General features: G+C 47.4%; 1 protein-coding gene across 2 annotated transcripts in view; it reads left to right on the top strand.

Moving 5' to 3' along the window:
* TRIM33 (tripartite motif containing 33) overlaps positions 1-18,914 on the top strand; it is a 76,664-nt gene that overhangs the window by 36,611 nt on the left and 21,139 nt on the right. For both annotated transcript variants that reach the window (XM_074977315.1, XM_074977314.1), the window contains exons 5-8: positions 2,061-2,177; positions 6,807-6,921; positions 11,504-11,650; positions 15,732-15,849. In XM_074977315.1, the coding sequence (XP_074833416.1) occupies positions 2,061-2,177; positions 6,807-6,921; positions 11,504-11,650; positions 15,732-15,849 (497 nt within the window). The remainder of the gene's footprint in view (positions 1-2,060; positions 2,178-6,806; positions 6,922-11,503; positions 11,651-15,731; positions 15,850-18,914) is intronic.

The raw sequence follows: 18,914 nt of genomic DNA, 5'->3' as shown, positions 1-18,914 counted from the left end.
TGATGCATCTCTGACGATCTACCAACACTTGCAAGACCATAGAATAGTTGCCTTTTCTGTGTATGTTCCCTGTTATAATGTGGTCTGTCTGGTACCAAAACGGGATAGTCTAGATATCATCCCACTGTAGTTTGGGAGCCCCCTTGCTGTAAATCTACCCCCTGTGTTTTACATATTGCCAAGAGTCAGGCTTGTATAACAGGCTATTGAACTGCCTTACATAGTTGTATGAAAAGGCCCCCCACTCTGGGTTTTCAACTGCAGAATGATTTCCCACTGGCCAGTAGTAATCCAGCACTACAAGTTTCTAATGTAAGATTACTACTCCCAACTTCACGGTCTGTGCAGTTATTCTGGTCTCCCTATGCTGGAGGGCTGGGACAAGCCTGGCACACAAGTCCAAGAATGTCACCTTTTGTGTCTGAAAGTTATGCAGTTATTACTTGTCATCCCAGATCTGCATTACAATGCAGTCCTATCAGCCTGGATTCATTTCTCAAGCCATCAGCCTTGAATTGTGTTCTCACTGTGTCCCTTAACAAATTGTCCTTTGAAGAAACCCTGGTGTCCTGGATGATGCAGCACTTCCTTAAGATCTGGAAATAAAGGAGAAAGATGTGTCGTCTTACTTTGAACATTGATGAGGCTAGATCTGAGCTCTGTGGCATCTGTGCTTCTGTCAGATTGAAGACCCTGAAGAGTCCCCCATGAGTTCATGGGATTTTTTTTTAAAGGTGCAGAAATCATGGGCAAAATGGATGGCTTTATGGGGTGGAGAAACTTGCACTCTGTGATCTTGACTCTTAGCTCCCAGAAATCCCTGGGCACACATCATTATTGTCCCACAAAACACAGCACTAGATGCCAGGGTGTAGCACACTGGGGTAGCTCATGGTGTGCTGCATTTTTGAGCACCTGGTGCAGCATCAATGCAATTAAGTATGCATATACCTAAGTGGTATACAAATTTGGCCGATGTACACTGACAAAACTGGCATGAACTAGTGTTTGTAGTGTAGACATGGCCTTCCTAGAGAGACTCCTTTTAAGCAGACTCGTGGCGTATGGGGAGGAAGATCCCTTAGTCATTTGAACACCTGACGGGGAAAAAAATGACAAAATCTTGAAAGTATTTCTTCGATTCTCCTTGCTGCTTTAAATGGTGATCTGCTTTTTATGTTGTCTACCTTATATTGCCATACTCTACCCTACATAGTAACAGAGAGGTGGCTAACAAAACAAACAAGCAGTCATGTAGCACTTTAAAGACTAATAAATCATTTTGTTAGTCTTTAAAGTGCTACATGACTGCTGTTTTTGTTCTGCACTAAGTAGTGAAGCATCTCTGGTTTCTGGTTGTATTCTTTTCAAATATCGATAAGTGACAGTGTTTTAGAAGTGATGTCTGTTCCATCAGAGAGATTTGGTGTTTGGGGAGCTGTGAAATTAAAAGATTCAGAAGAATCTGTAAATTGAAAACTGTTATTTTCTATTACTGAATATGAACCTCATAGTGCAAAGGTGTAATTACCACTCTGACTGAAGTCTGTGTTGCAGTCAGTATATCTCTTAAATTTTTGACTGGTCTCGATGCACTGCATCTTGTCCATAGATAAGTTTTGTTTAATAACAAAAGAAGATAACTTAATGCATTTATTTCTCATCTAATACTTTTTAAGGACTTTTTAGGCATTCTTTCAAATATTGACAAATGATTAAATTGTTTGCGAATATTATACTGCTGTCCTCTGTACAATAATGTGCTGTAGCTTACTATGTTGTGAACAGTAATATTTCTCATCTTCTCCCAATGTACAGAATATTAAAAATGGCACACAAATAACTAAGGATTCTCTTTTTGTAGAGTTTTACGTTGCCATTATTACCCTTCATGAATATTGAAGATTGAGCAAATGTTGGCTTCAATACTAATTACCAGTAATTCTGCTGTAATGTGTCAGTATTTTACTTGGAAATACAGATTTAAGTGTGTACTGAGAAGCTTTAGTTTCCATGCGCTGCTGCACAGTAATTGGTTTCCTGTTTTGTGGCTTGGAAAGGTATCAGTTTTTGGAAGAAGCTTTTCAGAATCAGAAGGGTGCAATTGAGAATCTTTTGGCCAAACTTCTTGAAAAGAAGAATTATGTTAATTTTGCCGCTACACAAGTCCAGAATAGGTAAGTTACCTACAAATGAAATACAAGTGTTGGTATGCATTGATCATTTAATAAAGCATATTATTCATACTTTCGTAGGATCCTGATTAGCATATGTTAAAATTCTAGCTGGTTCCCTATGTCAGTTGTACTGGATTTATAGTTGCACTGTTTTTACTTTGTTACATTTGTTCATTGGACTCTGTTACAATTACATAAATGTCAAAGTAGATGACCTTTTATGGAACTGCTGGTCCTATCAAAGGTGTGATATGATTTACTTTAGGGATATTAATGTTTCACTGGTAAACCTCAGTCTAAATGGGTGAGGCTTACTGGTTTCGGTTAACTAGTAGGGGCTGGAGCAGTCCCCCTCCTGCCACAGGCAGGGGTTTGCTCCAGCCCCTTAGAGCTGCTCCAGGCAGGCAACAGTAGTCTCCGATTGTGGCAGCCCAGGAGGGCAGGCAGCTGGGGACCTCACCTGGGCTGGAGCAGCTCCCATGCTGTAGATGGTGACTGCTCCAGCCCAGTTGGACCATCCTCTGCCATCCCCATCCCCATCTGTTTTATTGGTTAACTGATTAAACCTGGAGTGTGGTTGATTCATTGAATGGGATTTTACATCTCTAATTTACAGTAGAGTAAAGTTATCTCTGCTGCTCTGGTCTGTGTCGGTGAGAATGTGTGGCTGATGGACGTATTGGTTGTATAGTTTAAGGTACACACCTTTCAGATTAGAAATGAGAAGCTGGAGGTACTAAAACAAGACATTAGAAGCAAGAAGAATTAATGAAGCCCTCTAATTCAGTGTGGAAGAGCAGTTAAACATACAAGCTTCGTCTACACTAGGCGATGCTTTTGAAAGAGCAGGCCGTGTTTTCAAGTGTCATGTGGCTTGTCTACACACACCGCCTGCTCTTTCAAACATGAAATTGCCGATGGGCACCACATGAATTGAAATCACTCTTCCAAACAGGAAATAGGAAGAGGCCCCCCTTTTAATGTCTGTTTTTCAGAAAAGGACGTGTGTAGATGCTCCATGTCTCACTCTTTCGAAAGAGTGGGGTCCGCCATAGTGGTGAAAAGCTGTTAGGCAGAGATGTGCTGCCCTGCCCCTGTGGGGCTGTAGGGTCTGTGCATGTAGCAGCTCTTAAAGCCACACAGACCTGGAAAACCCACTGTGCGACGCTTCAGAGCGTGCAGGCAGCAGCTGCTACATGTATTGCCCCTGCATGCCTCATGTGACCCTGAGCACCCCTGTGCTTGCAATGGTCAGCACCCAGGCAGGTCAGGAGCACCAGGGCCCCCCTTCTGAGTGCACGTAGGGGTCCAGCTGGAAGTGCGGGAAGCATGCCTTCTCCTGGAACGGAGCATGAGCTCTGGGACCTGCTGGAGCCCTGGCAGGAGGAGGAGGTGCTTTGGGTCATGACCACGAAGCGGCGGGATGTGGCTGCTTTTTCCCAGCTGGCTGAGGTCCTGAGTACGTGGGTCACCCTGTCCGCACCCCTGACCAGGTCAGGTGTAAGGTCAAGGAGTTGCGACAGGATTATGCCCGGGCACAGGACCCGGCCAGCCAGCCAGAGCCTCCCCCGCTTCATGCCCCTTCTACCGGGAGCTCAGGACCACCCTGAGCCCCCGGGACACCTCCTTCTGTCCTGCCATTCTCGACATGTCAGCCAAGAAGCCCCAGCCAGAAGGGGAGCAAGAACCAGGACCATCAGCCAGTCCTGTACCACCAGGGCCACAGAGGGAGCCAGCTGCAGCTGGGGACTGGCCCATTGATGGGGGGGACCTGGTCATAGACCTCCCCTCCCACACCTCCAGATGGGTATCCCCAATCTCGGTGGTGAATGCTCAAGTATGTACCTGACAGGGGGCACAGCCTGGATCATGGGGTGGGTGCACCATACACAACCAGGGGCCCCCCACCACCCCTAACGGACCACAGCCCCTGGGATGGCAGCATGGCTGCCCGTGCTCGTCGTCACCTGTTCCTGCGGGTGGTGCCATGTCTTGCCCCCGTGGGGGGCGGGAGTGGACTGCACAGGGGAGCTGCACATAGGGCCACCGCTCCCGTGGGCAGGGGACAGGGACTCACCACCCCTGGGGGGATGAGTGGCATGGGCCATGGGGCAGGGGTCGGTACTCACAGCCTGTACCTCTCTCCCCTCCTGTTTCTGCAGCTGTACCCTCTGAGGGTAGGGAGAGCCTCGCCCCATCAGTGGTCCCAGACAGCCCCCTGAAGGCAAGGAGTGGCAACTGACCAGAGCCACCCCCAGCACCAGGAGGTCCCTGGTCATGGAGGGGCAGAGGCAGCTGGTGGAGGACGCTCACCTTGCTGTCTCTGTCTGGTGGCAGGTGGAGCTGGCTGAGTGATGCCTCCATCTTGAAGAGGGGGAAGCTGCTTGGCACCTGGTGGGGCTTTATCACCACATTCTGGGATGTGGCAGCCGTGTACTGGGAGCTCCTGCCCCAGCTCCACCCACCAGCCCCTTGGGAGAGGGCCCCCGTTGGCCCAGACTCCCTTGCCGTAACTCCCCATGCTCCCTGTCTCCTCCCAGTCCTGCTGGGAAGCCCGGATGAGGGGGGTGCGGGTTGCGGCCCTCCGCCCCTGCCCCAGAGCAGATGGCCCACTGGGCTGGCCACCTACATAGTTAACCCCACCTGGAAGTAGTTGGACATGGTTATTCTTAGGACACATTATTCATGTTTTTCTGGTGTGCAATATAACCCTTCATTTTTCCAACACCTCTGTGTGCTGTGTGCTTGGTGGGTGGGGGCAGTGTGTGCAGGGTTGGGAGGGGTGTGTGGGAGACCCGCTAGGGGTGGTCCGGGCGGCCCCTCACAGGGTCCCCTAGTTAAAGTAATGGCACAGGTCCTCCCAGACACGGATCCCATCCTGGTGGCCCTAATGTGTAGGGACGGTGGCTGGCTGGAGGTAGCCCATGCTGGGCTTGATTGTCCACCCCTGCACAAAGGCCTACCCCTTACTCTCCACAGTGTTGTGGAGTGTGCAGCAGGCACCCATGACATTGGGGACTTTGAGGATGCCCACCTCCAGGCAGGCCAGGAGGCAGCGACACCGCCCCTTCAAGCGGCCGAAGGTTCACTCAACCACCTGGTGGGCGTGGTTGAGCTGGGTGTTGAGTCAGGGCTGGAGCAGATATGATGCGTTGGCCACCAGACAGAGTCACTGTGGTGTCTCCCAGTGGGATCTCCCTCTGGGGGGATGTATGTCTCTGCTTCCATCCAGCGGCACAGGCCCACGTTGCAGAAAAACCTACGCATCGTGGATGCAGCCAGGCCAGCCCCCATATAGTCCTGGAACCAGCCCTAGCTGTCCCCCATGGTCTGCAGGACCACCGAATGGTAGCCTTTCCTGTTTATAAATTGTCCTCCGCTGTGCTCGAGGGCGTTGATGGGTATGTGTCTCGTCAAGGGCTCTGAAGCAGTTTGGGAACACCAGTGCGGTAAAGCCAACGATGGCTGCATCCAGGTCCCCGATGCAGACGACTCTGTAGAGGAGCCATGGCATTGAGGGCGTGCACCACCTGCGGGTTGTGGATGCCATTAGGCATCTGTGAGGGTGTGCAGGGTGTGCTGCCCTCCTCCCCCCCATCTCCCTGGTGGATGTGTGCCTGGGCCCCTTTACGTCCATGACAGTGGCCCCAACTGTGGCCTTGCCCGCACCAAATTGGTGTCCCATGGGATGGTAGCTGTCTGGAGTGGCCATCGTTCAGACAGCTATTGCGCTCTTCTCCACGGGCAGGAGGCACCACATCCTGGTGTCCCAGCGTGGGGCACAGCCATTGGCACAATGCCAGGAACATCTGCAACAACATCCGGAAATTCTGTAGCCACTGGTCATCGTTGCAGTCCCCCATGACCAGTTGTTCCCACCACTCTGAGCTGGTGGGGTAGCTCCAGAGCCGGCGGAGTGCATGGGTGGCGGGGTCAGAGGACTCCATGGTCTGGGGCATCACCTTCTCCCCTGACAGGAGCTGCTGCTGCTGCTCCATGGCTCTCCCTGTGTGCACTGTGTCTGCAAGGCTTGTGGCAGCCCTGGTAGGCCTTGTGCTGTGCAGGCTGGGGGTATTGGGGAGGGGTCCATTAAAGGAAAGGCTTTCTGCAGGCCCGAAGGGCTTGGACACTCTGCAACCCCTTCCACGGCACCTCCATGGTGTTTCCTGGCCCTTACTTTTCAAAGAGGGCGTTGGTGCGTGTGGATGCTCTCATTCGACGGCCTGGGTGGCCCCTTTCGATGTGGCAGGTGGCCCATCGACAGCACCAGCCCTAGCCTGTGTAGATGCTCTCCTTCGAAAAGGTGTCTTTCGATTACTGCCTTTCGCAAGAGCACTCTAGTGTAGATGTAGCTGTAAAGGTGAAGTCAAACAATTAAGTTACCAATCAGACTGTGTAAACCTTCTCCTTTATTTGCCAATAATTGAATTTTAGATGGCTTATCTTCAGCAGTAGGTTACCAACTTTTTATGTCAGGTAGAAAGTAAATAAGACACCCAATTCTCTATTTATCAAATAATTTTAAAAATACAGAAATTGCTGTTTTGTATTTTAGGAAGCAGTTAATGATTTTAGTATTTGGAGGCCTTGTACGAAATGACTGTCTGATAATACATTTTTCTTTTTTAGGATAAAAGAAGTAAATGAAACTAACAAACGAGTAGAACAGGAAATCAAAGTGGCTATTTTCACCCTAATCAATGAAATCAATAAAAAGGGAAAATCGCTTTTACAGCAACTTGAGGTACAGTTAAGACCAACAAATAATTAGTTTTGTTCACAAACTAGCTGTTTGAAACACCTATGGAGAATTTGCATTCCATAATTGTATGGGGAGTTTATTTTCAGGAGACTGCACCACTCAAGTGTTAGGATGTTACAAGTGGGATTAAATCTCCTGGGATTATTTCATTGGTCTAAAATGCTATGATTTTCTTAATTTGTATGTCTGTCTCTTGTAGCCCTCCTTTGAAATTTGCTACAGATGTCGGGGGAAAAAGCCCTCCCGATCAAAGCTGCAATATTCCTTTCCTAAGACATACCTCTTCTGATGTCTGTAACTTCTAATCCTTTCTTAGAGAACAAATAATGAGCAGTGACGCAAGTCAATTCCATATCTGTGCACATTGGTTTTTTTTTTTTTTCCACTTCTTCTCCCAAAGCCTTATCTGAGTTACTCCTCAAAGAATATGACTCTTAGAGGCAATGACCCGCCTTAGTTTTTGTCTGAAACATTTAACATTTGGCCCTGTATAAATGGCAAACTGTTTTAGGGGCAGGGAGATGGAATGGAAGTGAGTGGGAGGCATTAAAAGTAATATGTTGCGAGGCTACATTAGGGTTAAGAAGTGCTTACTATCTTTTGTAACACAATAAAGGTCTTAATATCAGATTATGTTCCCTAATGAGTAAAAGCTGATAGGATCCAGATGATGTGTTCAGAAATGTGGTAGTACAGGTGTTGCATTTTTACATAAATGTGCAAAGCACCAATCTTAAATTTATATAAGAGTTTAATTAAACTCTTAAAAGCATGTGATACATTTAAAGATTGATAAAAATATAGCAATGGAAGGGACCACAGTTGTTTCATGATACATATGTCAAATCTTTTTTTGCTGCACGTTAAGCCAATTGCTGCTTGTCCTACCTTCAGTAGATGGGGGAAAAAAAACAATTGATTGCTGTTCTCTTTGTAACAACTCTTAACATACCCAAATACTATTAATCTGGTGGTCCTGTATACCCTCCCCTCATTGTTTTTTCCAGACTAAATGTACACATGGAAACATTTTACCACATTTGTTGCTCTTCTCTGGGCTCTCAGGTTTGGCCAGGTCTTTATAGTGTAGTGCCCAAAACTGGAGGCGATACTGCATCTCAGGCCTCAGCAGTGCCAAGCATAGTGAGACAGTTGCCACTCATGTTTTATGAAGATTATCATAAAGCTGGAGGGGACCTCGAGAGGTCATTGAAGCCAGTCCCCTGCCCTCACAGCAGGACCTATCAGGATCCCTGACAGATTGTAAATAAATAAATTTTCTAAACTTGTGCATGACCCTTTTAAGGCCCCTCACAAGCTTGGGTTTACAAGGCCAATGCTCTAACCACTGAACTGTTCACTCCCTCAAGGGTATGTTGTTTCTGTTAATACACCTCAGATTGTGAACCTTTTTTGTGATCCTATCACCTTGATTTGTTCAATTTATGATGAGCTATAGCTCCTGTCGTCTTTAGCAGTGCATTGGCTTATCAGTTATTTCCCATTTTGGTTTTTGTTCATTTCAGTTTTTCTTTCTAGCGAAATACTCGGCACTTATCTGTATTGAATTTCATGAGATTGATTTGACTAGTTCTCCAGTTATTGCAGTCATTTTGAATTCTGATCTTATCCTCCTAGCTTTGTCAGCTGCACACTTCATACATAGTCTTCACCCCATTTTCTAAGTCATTAGTGAAAACACTGAACAGGATCAGACTCAATGAAGAAGGCACTAGATAAGTTCTCTCAGTTTAAAGCAAAACATTGATCATTACTTTTTTTGAGTACAGTTTCAGTGATTTTTTTTAACTTTATCCTTAGCTTCATCTAGACCTAGACCACATTTCCCTTATTTGCTTTTGAGACTGTCGCTTTTGACTGCATCAAAAGCCTTACTAATATCAAGATATGTGACATTGACTGCTCCTCCCCCCATCAATAAGCCAGTAAACCTGTCAATGAGAGAAATTAGGTTGGCTTGGCATGATTTGTTCTTGACAAAATCCAAATTGGCTGTTGATCTCCTTGTTATTCTTTAGGTCCTTACAGTGGTTAACAGTTGTTCAAGAAGCTTTCTAGGTGTTTTCTGGTCTGTGATTCCCTGGGTTGTCCTTTCTCTATATTTCTCTTCTGAGTATCTCTGGAACCTCACCTAATGGTTCTGAGAGTGTTTTGGATCGCTCCTCATGTAGTATTTCTATTTGAATGGAATAGATAGATCCAAAACATTAAAAGACGTTAACATGATCCCTGAAAAGGTCCAATGCTAAGAGTTTTAAACAAAGTTTTAAAATTAGGATTTGATTTCTCAGCCTGCATAGCACCAGGGCAAACACCATTAAAATTCTTTTTAAAACTACTTTTAAGGATACAGAGAGGAAAGAGAAACAGTTACAGTATTTGAAATGTATCAAGAAAGGCTTTTCATTTTAATATATCCCTTGTTTCATTTCTCTTAACCTGTTCAGTTTTGGGAAGGAGAAATAAAACCAGCAAAGTTAGAAGAATGCAGCTTCTGTCTGTGGTGTTGATTCACCCGCATCTTCAGAGCTGGAGAAATACAGGCTGGTTTGTCAGCCACTCCAAGACCTGGCAAATTTATACCAGTATCAGACTGTTGAGGGCATTGCTTTTAGCTGCCTCTTTGTGGTCACAGGCTCAATAACAGTGTTGAAAAGTATACAGCCTTGACTGGCTGAGCCAGACTTTTAGAAGCCCGAAGTTAAAATGGAAAGCTTGAGAGGTTGAAAGTTGAGGAAGGAAAAAGACATATTGGAAAGCAGAGGGGGAAGGCAGTCTCACAACAGAGCCAGTGGAAATGATTTTCACCCCTTCTCTTGCCCACTCTGCTCAGAATAAGGAAGGCAGAACTAAGTTGTACTATATTCTGGGATCCTCAGAGACAGCTGAGGTGGCAGCCATGATAGTGATGCTCATGCCCTTCCCCTTTTGTTGTCAGTGTCGCGGTAGCCAGCCTTCCCCCCACAGTGTGTAGGTTTTTTTTTTTTAAGAACCACAGAAGGGAGCAGTGAGTAGATTAGTCTGCCTATTAGGCTTAATTTCTGACACACCAATTTTGGCCCATTAATTTCCTGTCCTATACGTCTGTTATTTACCAGACATTATCTTAACACAGTTCTTGTATTATATCAGGAGGCTTTTTGTTTGAGCTAATTTAATCTTTCACTTTTTTCCATTCAACATTTATTATAAGTTTATTGTGGCATTTTATAAATATCCTCCCAGTTCTTACAGTTGAGGTCCATAGTTGGGGTATATTTGTAGGCCCAGTTAACACAACAGTACCCGAGGATGAAGAACATCAGTCTCTGCTCACATGAATATGTCTAATATAGTTGAATCCTCTTTCTCCTGTGATCTTTCCCTACTCTGGCTTGTATTCCTTCTCCTTTGTTAATATTAGTAATGACATGATGCATAGCAAAATTAACCTTTATATCTTGTGCATACTCCTGAAGTAATGATACTACAGTCTATGTCCCAGCTTCATTCAAAGGTGTCCTAAACTTACCTTTGCAAGAATTTAAAGTGGAATACCTTTTTTCTGGTTTCTGAAGACAGGAACTCCACAGCTGCATCCAACATCTCAGTATTTAACACTTGTTATAAAGCCAGATCCAAATCTTCCATGATTCATTTGATCATTTTGAAATTTGGACTAGATGTTTGCTTCTAAACAAGCAGTATGTGGCAAACCTATTGGAACTGTCAGATGTGGTCTCAGGGTCGGTCTGTCTCAGAAGATTGGGGGTGCACATCCCAGGATTCCTGCCTCACCCATTGCCCAGGATGGATGATGCCCAGGGAATTAAGGCCCTTGTTAAATATTGGTTATCATTCAATATGTGGTCTTTGCCTTATTGATTATGTGCTGCCACAACTCTGCATTGAATATGGAATTGTTTATTTCCTCCTAAGTTTTTTTCCTGAACCTCACAAAATGAATTTATATATGCATCTCCTCTGTGAGATGAATATCATTCTCCTCTTTTTACTGATGGGGTAACTGAGCAAGTCTTCTCTGGGACCATGCAGGACTAGACCTCAAAATCTCCACACTCCCAGCCCTATACTTATTCTTCCAGATCACTGTGTCTTCCTATTAGGTACTGAGCATCCGTCGGAATGGGGGCGGGGAGGAAGTCCAACCTAGTTTTTTCTCCCACTCCTCCCCCAATCACTGCTGTACAGCTGCTCTGGCTGTAGCTTGGTTGCCTGCTCCTTGGGTTCCCAATATAACAATTGGTTTGGTGTCAGCATGCTACCAACATGTTACTGACAACTCAAGCAGCAAGGAGAAATGACAATTTGCAGCAGTTCATAACTGCTAACCCTGAATTGAATTTTGTGTGACTTAAAGATTCTCCTCCGATCTCAGGGCTTTTTCTCTTCTGAATTTTGAACACCTACTGCAAAGACTTTGCGTTAATACCTCAAGGAAAGCGTTGAGTAACTTCACAATGTCCCTGCTAGCGCCTTCTACGATGTATATTATTTTTTTTTTTAAATCTAATAACCTCATTGAGATTCTGTTTCATTGTAGAATGTGACAAAGGAGAGACAGATGAAGCTAATACAACAGCAGAATGACATCACAGGGCTTTCGCGGCAGGTGAAGCATGTGATGAACTTTACCAACTGGGCCATTGCAAGTGGTAGTAGCACTGCATTGCTGTACAGCAAACGGCTGGTAAGGAAACCTGCCCCTTCCAGAATTTAGACTAGAATGTAGTAAAAATATAGGATCTTAATATATTTATGCCTCCAACCTGGGCAGAAAAGAACTCTGTCGTCAAAAGAATCATTTCCAGATGTGGCTTAGTTTGTCCGGTTGACTGGAAAGGAGAGCCAGTTTATCATGCTCCATCTAAACCTGGAGGTTTTGTGGTTTAGTAGCAATAAAAGCAAGTTTGCTAGCGCACAGATCATCTCTCCTTGTTGAAACCGTTAGGGGCAGTGAGTTGCATGGTTGTTTCTTTTGCAGAACTTTGTGCCATCACTGTTGTTACAGGCCCTGGGTAAACAGCACTTTTTTGAGACCCTTTGGAGTGTCAGGTCAACGGTTCTGTGTTTTGGAGTGGGACTCTGTGAACTAACAACATTAAGTTATACCCAGGGGTTGCCAACTGTGGTACTTAGCATGCTCCCTGGTATTGAGAGTTGGGAGCGTTTTCCTTCAGGAGCCTATAGATGATGATACACAGTAACACAGAGACCCTTTCTTCAAAATAAAGGATAAACTTTGCTAAAAGATGCACAACATTTAGGAAATCATTTAAAAGGAGAGACGTATTCACATACTTGGCGTTAGCTTGGCATTCCTCTTAAGTGCTGTATATAGACAGACGTTTAATCTTGCTGCCACAGGTCTTCCTTCTTCCTCTTGGGCACCAAGTTACAGCCTGTTGCTTGCATGCCCCCAAGGAGGTTACTCTTGTAACAGACTATCATCTTTTGATCTCCAGGTTCTGAGCCTTTGCAAAGCAGCTGTGTCACCAGCATTGGATCTCAGGAGTGTTCACAGCTAAAAACTTCCCTGTTTTCAGGTGTTTACTAAGATGCTTTCTATACTTCCCAGTGGTTTCTTCAAAAACCCTTTTTGGTCTGACTCTCTGCATTGAAACAGCATAATATCAGAGAAACAGGGGCATGTGTTTATGAAAACTAATACATTCTCCGTTCTCCACAAACATTCTGGAGTTACATTTACATAGCTAAGTAGGAACATGGCCATACTGAATCAGACCGATAGTCCATCTAATCACACATTCTGTCTCCTTTCAATGGCTATTGCCAGACAATTCAGAGGAAAAGTCTTCTGCAATTTGCTCTTCTAATTCTTTTTCTGGTCTGCCTAGCTATGCTTTTGGACTTGACTTGTACACTTAGACCTGCACTTTTTAAACCATGTTTTTGGCTGTAATGCAAGGATTTGCAATTATTTTTGATGGGGCCACTCTCAGATTTTTAGTGAGTGGTGAAGGGCCTCACTTTTCTCTAGCGGGAGCATAGGGTCTGGGACAGAGGCTGGGTACAGAAGGGAGCTCAGGGTAAAGGACTGGAATGAGGGGGTTGGGGGAGCGAGGGTTGAGAGAGAGTTTGGGTGGAGGAGGGGTTTGTGACCTGCAGCAGGGTCTGAGACAGGGTATGGCTGCAGCAGAGGGCTCTTGCTTGGAGGAAGGGGCTGGGGGGATTAGAAGGTAACCTGGGGCTGGGGTTTGTGGGGGTTGGGGTGCCAGCGGCAAGCTCTGACTGGGAGGCACTTATTTAGTCATCAGCCCACTGAGGTAGGGTCCCTGCCTGCTGCAGCCCCAAATCGGTTAAGCCTGCTGCATTTGTCTCTTAGCTCCAGACACCGAGAGGAGAGGGAGGCTTCATGTGCTCCTCCTTTCTCCCTGCACCCCACATAATCTCTTATTGCCCAGAAACCAGCCAGTCAATGGGAGCTGAGAGATTTTTTTGCTGGGAAACGGGGACGCATGCAAAGCCTCCCCCTTCCCTTGCAGTTTGAAGCAGATGGCTACATGGAGCAAGAAGCTGCGTCAAGCAGTGTAGGGCAGCCCCTTAGCTGCTTTAAGCAGTATTCTGCTGTGTGTCCAGAGGGGTGGTCGGTGGGCTGGACCAGCAGCTTGGCAGGCTTGCAGGTCGTAGCATGCCCATGCCTATTCTGCAAGCCTTTTCTACTTTGTTTATCCATAGAGTCATAGGGCTGGATGGGAGGTCAGGCAGAAGGAAAACATTGCCACGATGCACAGAATCATGGAAGGATATGGCTGGAAGGGACCTCAGGAGGTCATCTAGTCCAGCCCCCTGCTTCAAGCAGAATCAACCCCCACTAAGTCATCCCAGCCAGGACCTTGTCAAGCCGGGACTTAAAAACCTCCAGGGATGGAGAATCCACCACCTCTCTAGGCAACGCATTCCAGTGCTTCACCACCCGCCTGGTGAAGAAGTTTTTCCTAATAGCCAACCTAATCCTCTTCCTCTTTAACTTCAGACCATTGCTCCTTGTTCTGCCATCTGACACCACTGAGGACAGTTTCTCACCCTCCTCTTTAGAGCTCCCCTTCAGGAAGTTGAAGGCTGCTATTAAATCACCCCTTAGTCTTCTCTTCTGTAAACTAAACAAGCCCAAATCCCTCAGTCTCTCCTCATAGCATGTGCTCCAGCCCCTTAATCATTTTTGTTGCCCTCCACTGAACCTGTTCCAGCAAATCCACATCCTTTTTATACTGGGGGCCCAAAACTGGATGCAATATTCCTGATGTGGCCTCACCAATGCCAAATAGAGGGGAATAACCACTTCTCTAGATCTGATTTGGAATGCTCCTCCTAATGCACCCCAGTATGCCATTAGCCTTCTTGGCTACAAGGGCACACTGTTTACTCATATCCAGCCTGTCATCCACCATAACCCCTAGGTCCCTTTCTGTTGTACTGCTGCTGAGCCAGTCGGTCCCCAGCCTATAAAAATGCTTGGGATTCTTCCGCCCCAGGCGCAGGACTCTACGCTTCTCCTTGTTGAACCGCATCAGATTTCTTTTGGCCCAATCCTCCAATTTATCCAGGTCACTCTGGATTCTCTCTCTACCCTCCAACGTATCTACCTCTTCCCCTAGTTTTGTGTCCATGTAAGAAATACTTACATTTGTAATTAAAATCTAAAGCTGTATGTTCTAAGAGCTGAATAAGGTCGCTGTGTCCACAAACAATATGGACCCTAATCTCCTGTGAATACTATTTCAGATTTCCTACTTTATGATAAAGGGAGTACTGTTTTTAGGCAAGGTTGGTTTTTTCCCTTAAAAACATTAGAAGCAGTTGTTGGGTTACACATTTTATTGTACAACTGGGTAGAAAGAACTAGATGATTACTCACCTGACAGCAGGTGAGTATACTTCATAGTATTATTAGCTTTTCTGATTAATCATGACTAATTAAATCCTGGCTTAGTGCAAGACCTAGGGACCAGAATATTTTGCTAACTGTTAACCTTTCAGTCACAAGTAAACAGATGGTATCGACTGCTGGAAAGCTGGGAATCTTAGTGCAGCAGAGCAGGAGATACCTTGACTTCTGAAATCCCATATTTCTGATTACCACTGTTCATTGCCAATGTGTGCTGTGAAGTTGTATGAGGAGAGTTGTGTGGTGAATGCTCTTAACTTTTCAGGAATCTGAGTTTACTTGGATGATTAAGAGGCAATGGTATCTAGTAGTACAGTAAACCTCCGAGTTACGCATGGGTTGCATTCCTGGGCAACCACGCATAACTCAAATTTAGTGCAAGTCAGGAGGAGTACTGACCAGCACTGTGCTAGTCAGTTTCCTGGTCCTGGGGAGTGGTGGGGAGCCAGGAGCCAAGCCCTTGCCTGGTTCCAAGTTCCCTTCCCCTTGCTGGAGCCAGGAAACTGACCAACATTACTGTGCTGGTCAGTCTTCTGGCTACTCAAGCAGAGGGAAGCTGAGAACCAGGCTGCTGTCTTTCCCAGCTCCCCTTGCTGGGGCCAGGAAATTAAACATCTGGCTCCTGGCTCCCCACCACTAACTATTTTGACTCGTGTTAATGTAAGGAATGCATAAATCGAAATTGTGTATGTCAGGGGTTTGCTGTAATATTCTTTGGAAGCAATCTAATTGGCTATTGAAATTCATAATTTTATGTGGTATCTGACAACTCCTTGCACAACAAACTGTGCTTCTTCTTAGCATGTTCATTCTTTGCTCATGTGTCCAGTGTCCTAATCAATTTTAATTTGTGTCCCTTCAGATTACGTTCCAGTTGCGTCATATCTTAAAGGCACGATGTGATCCTGTCCCAGCTGCTAATGGAGCAATACGTTTCCATTGTGACCCTACATTCTGGGCAAAGAATGTAGTCAATTTAGGTGAGAACATAACATACCAAGTGTTTCTAGCAAGACTGGGTTGTATGGGGAGCTTTCAATATAATGTTGGCTGGTAAGAAACAAGAAAATATGTTAATTATTTCCGTAGTCAGACCCTAAACAGTCGTGATAGAGGCTGCTTTGCTGGCTTTGTACAGTAGTGCCTCGATTTACGCAAAGGTTGCGTTCCCATGCTCCCTCGCACAAATGGAATTTCATGCAAGTCGGGGGGGTGGCTTTTTCCCCAGGCAGAATGCATGTTCTTCTTCGAGTGTCCCCGTGGGTGCTCCACATTAGGTGTCGGGCTCACCCGGCGCCGCAGATTGGATCTTCCAAGCAGTTTCTGCCGGACCGCACATGCGCCGGTGCGCACCGCTCCCTTGCGCGCTCCTGGCCACGTGTGCGATCCGGTACCGCCAGTTCCTCTTAACCGCCGTTGGCTGCAGACGAAATCCGACTAGGCTACGGCCAAGTTAGCGTATTCAATGGTTTAAACTGTTTTCTTCAAAGTTTTCAAGTTCTTAGTCTACTGTTAAGTTAGCCAGTTGTTATTTTTAAAAAAAAAAAAAAGAAACAACAAGCGGGACGGCATTCAGTCCGGTCCTAGTAACAAGCGGAGCACCAGAGGCCAGGAGCCTAGGGCCATTAGGCCTCCTGCCGCAGCAGGCTATCGGAGAGAGGAAAAACAGCACAGAGAAGGTGCTAAGTACCCCATTAACAACTGAAAGACTCACCAACAATGTCCTTTTCAGGATTCAAGAAATGTGAGTCTTGCCAAGAGGCAATGCCAGCGTCTGATGGGCACAGTCACTGCATAAGGTGCCTTGGGGAGTCCCACGTCACGCAGAAATGCTCCTTCTGTGCAAAATTAACAGCCAGAGCAAGGAAGGACAGGGAGATGCAGCTTAAAATGCTGCTCTTCGACAAGGCCCTCCAGCCAGATGTGCCGGAGCGGCCGCAGCAGGAGGGACCCTCCGGGGCCCACAAAAGGAAAGCTGCCTCCCTCACCCCATCAGCTCAAAAACGGAGGAAAGTCTCCTGCCAGCAGCAACAGCGAGCGGGACGGGAGGAGCGCACAGCCCCCAGCCGCAGCAACAGCTGATCGGCGGCGGCACGGAGCGCCACGTGGAGGCGGCTCAGCCTCCGATAACCAAACAGCTGCCCCGCACTGCAGGCAGGGCGGCGGCTAAACAAGCACCGGTACCAGCGGCACCGCAAGCAGTGGCACCGACCCCCGGGGAACCGGCGGTGCAGAGCGCGCAGGCACGCAGCCTGCAGGCACCGGAGGACACCGCCTGTGCGGCACCGCCCATAAGCGTGCCGAGTGCGGCGCGGACGGGGCCGAGATCCCCTACACGTCAGGGGGCGGAGCTACCCCCTCAAGGGAGGGGGAAGGCTGCACACAAAACAAGGCACCGCAGCCCCTCTCCAGACAGGGCTGCAGAGTTGCTTTCTCTCAGCCCTCCGCTCATGCTGCAGACTCCAACTAGAAGGCAGGGGTCCCCCCTAGCCTACCCGGAGCCCCCGTCTCCATTTTTACAACCAGCCTCGCCCTGGCTGGGACCACCTTCACCCTTCCTGGGGTTTGAGCCGCTGGAGTACTATCACAAATCGCTCTCTCCAGTGTCCCAGGTCTCTCAACGATTTCGCTCCCCCAGACGCAGAGGGTATGCACCACGGGAGTGGTCCAGGTCACCTTCCAAGAACAGTGCCCATGCTGCCATGGTCGCCCCTATCACGCGGGGCATAGACGCCACCGGCAATCGACCAGGGAAAGATCCCCACAGACGGTCCCGTATCCCCGAGGGCAATCGCGAACGGGGACAGGGACTCAAGTACCTCAGGGGGAACTGGTTATGGAACCCCAAGATTTTTCCCTTGCAAGCTTCCAGCGAGCGGATGTACCATCACCAACAGGAACCGGAAGGGTCCAGAGAGGCATACCCTAGTGGTTCCTCGCTCTCCTCCCCGGACGAGGCTACGGCCCCAGGGGACGTCCATCCTCCGGACGATCTCAAACAGTTTCAAGAGCTGTTTAAGAGGGTGGCCTTCACGCAAGGCATCCAGACAGCAGAGGTGCAAGAGAAACACCATAAACTCCTCAAAAATCTGAGACCTCCGGCCTGCTCCAAAATAGCAATACCGCTTGATGAAGCAATCTTGGAGTCCGCCACTATGATATGGCAGACCCCCGCGACTATTCCGCCTGTCCACAAGAGAGCGGATAAGAAATACTTCGTGCCGGCGAAGGGCATGGAGCTCCTGTTCAGCCACCCACAACCAAATTCCTTGGTGGTGGAGTTGTTGCAACAAAGATCAAAGATATCTCAGGGGGAACAGACAAATATGCCAAGAAGCTAGAGCTGTTCGGCAGAGGTCTACTCCTCCTCCACTCTACTGTTGCGAATGGCAAATTACGCAGCGCATCTAGCGAACCATAATTTTGACAACTATGCTAGGTTAACCTCCCTCATGGACTCGCTTCCAGAGGACAAGAAACCGGTGCTCAAGGCCATCATGCAAGAAGGCTACGCGGCCTCGAGGACGGGAGTTCAGATCGCCCTGGATGTTGCGGACACAGCAGCATGCTCCACAGCTATGGCAGTGGTGATGCGAAGGGAGTCCTGGCTCCAGACTTCGGGTATACCGAGGGATCTGCAGGCAAAGATAGTCCATCTTCCCTTCGACTCGCAGAAGCTGTTTGTTGAATCAACTGACTCGGTCCTTCATTCCAGTAAAGATTCGAGAGCCACACTTAGGACCCTGGGGATTTACACCCCTCCATACAGAAAGAAAAAGTACTACCCTCAACAAAGACGGTACCAGTACCAGCAACAGCGTCCCCAGTACCACAGAGGTTACGAGCAAGGGCGATATCAACAGCACCAGCAGTACAGAACTCCCAGGCGACGTTCACAACAGAGCCGTGCGTCCTCGGGGCGGGGCCAAAGGCCACAAGTTTGACACACGGATCCAAGGCTGCGCCATCACTACCATCGCACAAGGTCATCCGAAGCGGTTATTCCACTATCGCCTCCGACCATTCTACAACCAGTGGCAAAGGA

Source organism: Carettochelys insculpta, chromosome 26, assembly GCF_033958435.1.
Source record: "Carettochelys insculpta isolate YL-2023 chromosome 26, ASM3395843v1, whole genome shotgun sequence".
In the NCBI taxonomy this organism is placed as follows: Eukaryota; Metazoa; Chordata; order Testudines; family Carettochelyidae; genus Carettochelys; species Carettochelys insculpta.
The sequence above is the reverse complement of the archived record's forward strand: the minus strand, read 5'-3'. Positions and strand labels throughout refer to the sequence as shown.